Genomic DNA, 8,210 nt, shown 5'->3' on the forward strand with positions numbered 1-8,210 from the left:
CTGAAGTAAACAAAATAAAGACATCCACTAAATAAAACTAAAATTACGGCACAACAAATGTTCAAGTCTGTCAAAGGTTACTTGACCAGCCAATCCCTCCCACATCGTGTTCAATGCCTCACGGTTTTGTAAAGAAGTCTGTCAAAACGTGTTGGGAATGAAAGAAAGAAAGTTTATTTATTTTTTTCATTTTTCGAATGTCAGTTATAATTGTTGCAGTTTGAGTCATCCATTTTTGTGTAATAGTCTTCTTCCCTGCCGCCATGAGTATGCGCTAAAGGTATCCATTTATGGTGTCCATGGCAGGAGTTTTGAAGCAAAAACACTAGATTACTGCTTATTCCAAGCCACTTTTTGATTTGTTAATGTGGTACGAAAAACTTTACACAGCTTTATCTCCTTATTTTGAGCAATATTTTCTTGTAACCAGTCAGAAATGTCTTGAAATCAGTGAAACATCAGTGAAAGAGTCCTTGCAGTTTTGATTTTTATCCCTTTTTCCTGTGTGATAACCAACACTCGCCGACAACACAACAAGCGGCCAGCAGGGTTTAACTGAGCCTCTTCATCTTGCTTTGACCACCTTGGCATCTCCCTAAAGATCCCGTTGGCAGGACAGCGCGCAGTGAAACCCAACACCACACGCAGCAGATTCCCCCAAAACCAGGAGGACATTGGCCTTTTTGTCCCTGAAATGAAATTGCTGTAACAAAAGCTCACATCCGACGCAGCTCGGACAGGTAACAAGGGAGAGTGTTCTTAGGTGGCAGGTTCTCTTCCGCCCCAAACTCTCTGTGAGGGGGCTCTGAGCAGGGACAAGAGGGGATCTGGTTGCAAACGGCTGAATTGGCGCTCTGTGCTGCTGGTCTTCCCCTGAACACTGTCATAGTCTCTCTGGCAGCAGGCATTTGACAGCACACAGAGCCATACTGGACCCAGTGTAGTTCTGGTCTGAGGATGGACGTGGACATCACATAAAGATGGGAATGGTCGAGAGTCTGTGCTGCATTGTAAATAACAGACAGATGTTGGCGTTCTGTGTGTGGGATGATATACCTTTGTTTAATTATTATACAACACGTAGGAGGTGTATTTTGCATTTATTTCAGAATCAGAATTTTTATTGCCATTGTCCTTGAAGAAAGTTCGCAAACATAAGAACTTGTTTCGGAGTTCAGCTGCAACATAAAACAATGAATACTGAAATAATAATAGCCATATAGTCTATAAAATCAAATAAGGCATGCATAAATTAAGAATTCACTAATATAATAGATTCAAAAAATAACTTGGTCTCAGTATATACACTTACATTTTCAGATGGTCAGAAATAGTGCAGAAAATGAACAGTGTGTTAATAATATTGGTTGATGAATACTATTCTCTTTTAACTTATTCAAACACACATCGCTTCCCACTATTTATATTCCCTCATGTATTCCCCTTTATTCACAAGCATCACGACAGGTCAATTTGCCTAGAACTAAACGTACCAAAGAGGAATGAATGAAGAGGAATATCCAAAAGACGTCATTTTCACGGTTAACGCACAGACTTGTGTAAACTGAGGGCGAGGAAAAGAAGTGCTGCGCTTCTCTGTAAGTCTGCTCTCTCCAACCACAATAAACTTTTTTTTAAAGAAGTCGACACACACACACAGACACACACACACGTCTTCATTGGTCTTACTCACGCACACACTCTGCGCCCGCCGCTCCTCGTGCGCTTGAACAGTGCCGCACTCGACTTGGCATTTGTTGCAGCTCAATTTACAAGAGGGATTTTAACCAATGTGGAGTACTTTTTATTTTATTTTATTTGGTCACGTCCTATGAAAAGTGACGAAGATGAGAGACGTTGAAACTCTATTATTGCCTCTACATTTCTTTTGGTTGCGGGCAAGTGCGCGTCTCTTTCCCCTTCCCCTTGAGGTGCACGGGATGGAAGAAGTTTAAGTAAAAAATGTCACAGATTATTGTTCCAAAAGAATAAAGTAACCGCTATGGGGCCAGGCAATGCCGTATACTCCATAAAGAAAGTTTGGAGGTAAGTGTCTTTAATAGTCTATTTTTATTTTTTATTTTTTTCAAATGCTCAAAATGAAAGTTGCGCCAAAAAAATGAAATAAGAAACAATGGGTTAATATGTTTTATTGAATGGTCAGAACCTAAATAAAAACTATAAAGTGCTATAAAGAGTTGAGGGAGCGCGCGCGTCTGTGGTTTGGGATGATCACGCACGGAGCAGACGGTCATATCATATCACTGCCCCCACATATGCCTCTTCCTCAGCTGTTTGGCGAGATCCAGGTCCCATTGGGAGGTATAAGTGTTGCATCACGTTGAAAATGTTGTATTCAGACGATCGGAGACCCGTGTTATTATGTAAGAGCTGTGAAGGGAGCAGGAAACTTTAAACTAGTGGATGTGTCAGCAGTTCACCATCACGTTGGGGGAAAACCACATGTCTCACAGTTTTCGTGGTTAGGTTTCCCCAGACCATTAATAAATCCAGTTCAGACACTTCACTGACATACAGGATTATGGCTAATCTGTTTGGTTGAGAACATGGTTTAAAATCTATGCAATTAGGGTCAAGTTGGGACTATTGTGTGATGCTAATTTAAGCAGGAAACCACTATTATTTTGTAATTTTATAACAGTTGACCTGTAACAACTTGTTGTACATGTTTCGTGATGCTGACTATATATTATTGAAGTTGTTTCTGTTGATTTAATAACTTCTTAAGATGCAAGGGCTAAGCTAAAAAACATAAAAAGTCAGTCAAATACACCATTCTCGATGACGTTTTTTTGTACTCAATAACTGATCCGTCTATCACCCCGTTTCTCCAGACAGCCGCTTTACTTCTCCTTATATTTACTTCCAAAATAGGGGACATTTGAAATTTGATTTTCCATTGAGCATAACCACTGTGTTAGAGCTAGAGGTCAAAACTGCAATGTCTCATAAAGAGTCCAGCCACGTGTCTCTTCGAAGGGTTCAGACACAGCTTTTGTTGGAATCGAGCATAATTATAGGCATTTTATGGAAACATCTGCCCTCTTGATAATTCATGGTGTTTGCAAAGCAGTTCTAATCCACATAGTAAGGATAAAGAATTGGATATGGAAACGTTTTTGTATTTTTATGCATCATGTATGATTATTACCTATTACAATTTGTGAACCAGCCTAATATGCTTTCATAGGCAACATGTAAGTGTTATTTCTTTCCTTGTTTGTATACAGGACAATCCACATTTGTTTGGCGCTTCTTTGTTATGGCTGCATCACAAGACTAACCCAAGCAGAAGGTGATGTAGATTATTGTGCATAAAATACCAATAGCAATTTTCTATTGTTCACAACAGAGCTTCAGACCATTTTTTTTTTCAGACCCGTAGATATTATGCTGTTGCTGGGAATTGCAGGAATTGTTTTCTGTTTTTTATTGTGAGCACTGTGTTGGGCTAATCTTTTTTTACCCTTTCTGTTTTCTGTAAAGGTTTGGATGTCCTAAAGGAACTTGGGCTTTCTAAGAGCAGGACAGGGCTGGCATCTTTAGGCAGCTGTCCCAATGGAGTCACCCCCTTCAGGTCTGGAGTTGTCCCCACACCACAGGCTGCTCTGAACACTAATATTCCTGGTCCCTTCAATTTCAATAATCTATCGCTCGTCTTCACGCCTTCGGCTCATCAATTCAGCAATGCATTTAATTTCTCTGTTTTGTCTAAGGAATGGAAAATGCAATTTGGAATTCAACTTAGTCCTGGAGTGGTTTCTATCCACGTGGGGCAAGGAAACTTCATGTGGGGCAAAGATCTTCATAATCGCCGGTGGCATAATCTGGCTGTGAATATTGAAGGCCAGCTGGTTTCTGAAGTAGTGGAGGCCTTGGACCCAGAAGGCTTCTTCTTATTGGGAAGAAATAACTACTGTTCATCACCATTTGAGGGAGCTATCTGCCAGTTTGAAATCCATCCCTCTGCCATGGGAGCACAAATCTATTGTGATGATTTAAATGAACAATGCAGACAAGCTGACACATTTCCGGGAGTGTCTTCACCACTACCACCTCCCTATACCGACCCAAAAAGAACTGAGATTTTGCCTGAGCTTTCCAGTGATTATACTTTCATTAGTCATTACTCAAGTACTACAATGGTTTCAACTGTCACTCCTAAAATGTTGAAAACAACAATTACACATCAGGATCTAAATAATCCGGCACCAAGTTCTGGAAACGTGTTGTCCCAGGATCATCAAGGATTAAACTTCTCACGTAAATATCAAACACCTCTTCAAATATTGAAGGAGACAGAACAAGACCAGGCTTTACAAACATCACTATCCACAGCGTCGCTAAGGGAGAGACAATACTTTGAAACCAACAAAAGATCTTCACCTGTATTTGTTGCAGATAACCTCCAGCTTGAGTCTATAATATCTTTACACAGTGCCAGTGGGCAGGATGCCAAGGCCACGCTCCTGTGGCTCTCCTCACCACCTGCTGCAGAAGTGGAATCCACTCACATTTCACTGTTAGTGGGACCACCTGGACAGAGGGGGGACCCCGGACCCCCGGTGAGTGCATGTATCATTATTTTACAAAATGCAATCTCTAGTGTGCCATATACTTGTCTTTGGCATTTTATAGCTATAATAAATGGAGACTATGCCTGTGAGCTGTTTATCTGCTTAAAAGCATTCTGCTTGCATTATAGTCTTGAGAAACACAACATAAATATCGTGGCCATCATGTCTAATGTTTATGTTTTAAAAAATAAATCAGCATTACAATTATTATCAGTAATGATTATCTAAAACAGGAATGCCCAATGCGTCGATTGTGATCTACCAGTCAATCTCAGAAGCAGTGGGGGACGAGAGGAAGTGCTGGTTAAGCCTAACCTTCTATCATTTAGCATATTTGAGGCCAGTATAGTTTATCTTCAAAATACTCAGCTGTATTAAATGGTCTAGTTAAATAACAGATTATTCTTCCCCTTTTTATATTGCACATTTGGATATAATATACAAACAATAACAATATTAGGCTATTAATGAAAGACATTGTGTTTCTATAGCCTAACTATGGTTAAACAAAAATAAAAAAAACAGTTTAATACTGACAATAAAAATAATACTCAATTATACAATAATTTAGGTCGAGGTTAGATCTTTGGCTTTGTTGAATTTAAAAGTAGCTTGTGAGCCGAAAACGTGTGGGCACCCCCGATCTAAAATCTCTACACACCTTATCTTTAAATAAATACAGCAAGTAAAAGTAATAAATTGTTAACCTTTAATAATCTAGTATTGATCTCTTCTAAATGGTTCAGGACCATGGACAGTGCACTGTTGACTATCACCATCGGGCACTGGGATGTCACATTAATATTAGTGTTACAGTAACAATTTATTGATTTTTCAAGATGGCTGATGACATTGCCAAACAATAGTGACACTCTAAATGATCTTTCATTGTTTTGATTCCCATTGTCTAATACAAAAAAACATTCCACTTTATAATAATAACTTTGTAAAAGATAAACTTTCTGAATGATAAAGGCACTTTACACATATATTGACTTTTCATTTTATTAGATTTAATCGAAATGACCACATTTTGCTTCTAAAACTTTTTGGTTCTTATGATTATATTGTGGCATTTTGGTGACATTCCTACTTACTATTCAATCACACGCGTACAGCTTTTACATTTATGTCTGCATATTTGGGGAAAAGAAAAAAGATAACCACTCCAGCAGGCTGACCATTTTCATTGGTTTTACTTGGCTGGTTGATGGAACTCTTTTCTACAGCCCAAGTCATGAGAAAATAACAATTTAACATTTTTAGCAAAGTCAGACATCTCCGATCGACCTTCTCATTAGACGTGACCTTTCCGAGCTGTGCTAATCCATGTATGAAATTGTTTGAAAGCGAGCTGGTGCCCATAATGAACGTACTTAGACTTCCCCGACAGTGAATCAGATTTCTAAAGCTCCAAAAACGACTGAATCCACAGTTTGGATTCAGTTTCCAAACTAATGGTAAAATGAATGATTTGTTTCCAAAATGCCATTTTTAACCTCTGTTACGCATTAAAAAAAGTAACAATGATGCCAGTACAGGCACATGCTGTGGGCCTGTGTAGCAGGCTGTACATCCAGTCTTTTTGACTGATGTGGTGCTGTCTTTCATTTTCAGGCTCATTGCCAGTCATCTCCCACTTTAACCACACTTCCCACACTAACATTTTTCCGGTTAATAGTACTTGAGCTGTTTTTGGTACAGATACCAGAATAGTACATTTTTGAGTTGCTTTTTCTGTATTAATCATTGTCTAAGTGCTCTCTCATCGCCAGGCATTAAAGCAGGAGTGGGCAAACTACGGCCCGCGGGCCACATGTGGCCCGTTTGCCTTTATAATGCGGCTCGCCAAACATGCCATGTAATATAAAAAAAAAAATAAAAAAACAATTGCCCTCAGGCATCTGTCTGCACTTGTATCCTTAATAAATATGAAGTGAAATTAATTAAGTAATAGATTCAATAGCCTATATTTAACAGAAAAGTGATATTTAATTTTATGTTTAATTTTTTTTTTTTCCACACCAATGATCTCGGGCCGGGCCTCCGCTACTTGCCTGGATTCAAATATGGCCGTCGGTACCGGTAGTACCTTATCGATTTACTGTTCTGGTACCTTTAAAATTGTACCTAGCCCTAGTCATGACCCGCCTGGTCATAAAAGCAATGTGGTTTGGAAATGCTGAAGAAAGAAGGCTTTTTGTTCTTCTTATTAAAGCCATTTTAGACAATATCTGTAATGTGACAACTTGATCCAATGGTACACTAACTTGACATTATAATTTCCTCACGTAAATACAATACAAAAATCCTAAAAGAAACGTAATTTACTCATAAAGTTTGTTGGCTCAAAACTATGTAAGTTTTTTAAACAAACGTTCAATTACATTTTTCATTAGCTTGATTTAGCCAGTAACAAGACAAAACACATTTTTGTTGTTACTTTTATGGTCTATTACCTTTTTGTGAGACACTTGAAGCGCACGCTAGACATTTTAATGGCATGTTTAAGCACAGCGGTTCCAACCCTTTTTATCTTGAGTAGCCACTAAGCTTGAGTGTCCCACACTTTTTTATTGAAATACTATTCAATTTCACTTTCTTGTCTCACATACAAGGGCCCCTCAACCCCTGGCTGGGAAATACTGTTTTAGCATATTTGTGATGGATTGAAAAAAATATGATTGGTATGTTCATGCCTGTACGGATGTAAATATCAATAATATTATTTATATATTGTATGATATGTGACAGGTGTGGCTTGATCTCAGAAGGGCAGCTCCAATTGTTAAGCCAGACACAAACGTTAGTTTAAAAATAGTAAACGTTTGTTTACTATTGGCTGCATGATTTTAATCCTATCATTTGCATATTGTGAAACTGCCTTCGTGTTAGATCAGGTGCAGGTGGTAAAAAAAAGTGTGTTGGGCTTTGAGTAAATCATTTCTAACTACATAATAAATGACATTAGCCTCACGTGTGGTGCAATGTCATTGTGAATTATGGTGTGACGGATGAGTGGCCTTCACTTTGAGGCACCCTTGAAACCAGTGGAAAGTGAAGAAGAAAATCAGAAAAATAAGTCATAACAAAGAGAGACAAGTGGATGACGGATGCAGGGCTCATGGTCTGGAGGCTCTCACAGAGAACCTACAGCTTGTGACATTATGACCCTTGTGCAGATCAATCTTCCATTGTCTACACAGGGTCCTTCTGGTCCACATGGAAGACCAGGCCCCACTGGCTCTGCCGGACAAAAGGTAATACTAATATTGACATTCCAGAGAAACATTTTAAACATTAAACAAGGTTGCTCTTCTTTAGCTCTACACGTGAACAGAGTAAAGCAAATGTGTCAGCTCTCATAGAACATTACAAATACTTGGTTAGGAACAGTTTGAACCAGAAACCTCTCAGATGGCTCTGGTAAAGAGAAGCTGCAGTAAAACATTCCAGTATCCAGCATATTCTAGCATATATTCAGTCTGTTCTATCACAGTTTTTCTTATGTCCGTCCATTTCTGACATAACTGAATCAGTCAGATTTACTACTGTGATGTACCTCATCTTATATATAAAAAGATACTTTTTAGCCTGACTTGCTTTGAAAGT

At 38.7% G+C, this 8,210-nt stretch overlaps 1 protein-coding gene across 1 annotated transcript; it reads left to right on the forward strand.

The window, feature by feature from the left end:
- Nucleotides 1-1,715: 1,715 nt before the first annotated feature.
- Nucleotides 1,716-7,862, forward strand: LOC140347456 (uncharacterized). Its single transcript, XM_072433894.1, has 6 exons — nt 1,716-2,046; nt 3,252-3,316; nt 3,508-4,586; nt 6,216-6,296; nt 6,374-6,459; nt 7,805-7,862. The coding sequence occupies exons 1-6, from the start codon at nt 2,003-2,005 to the stop codon at nt 7,860-7,862; spliced, it is 1,413 nt and encodes a 470-aa protein (XP_072289995.1). The 5' UTR covers nt 1,716-2,002.
- Nucleotides 7,863-8,210: the final 348 nt, after the last annotated feature.

This window comes from Eucyclogobius newberryi, unplaced genomic scaffold (assembly GCF_026437365.1).
Source record: "Eucyclogobius newberryi isolate DKJ021-1_F unplaced genomic scaffold, fEucNew1.0.hap1 SCAF_6, whole genome shotgun sequence".
NCBI lineage: Eukaryota > Metazoa > Chordata > Actinopteri > Gobiiformes > Gobiidae > Eucyclogobius > Eucyclogobius newberryi.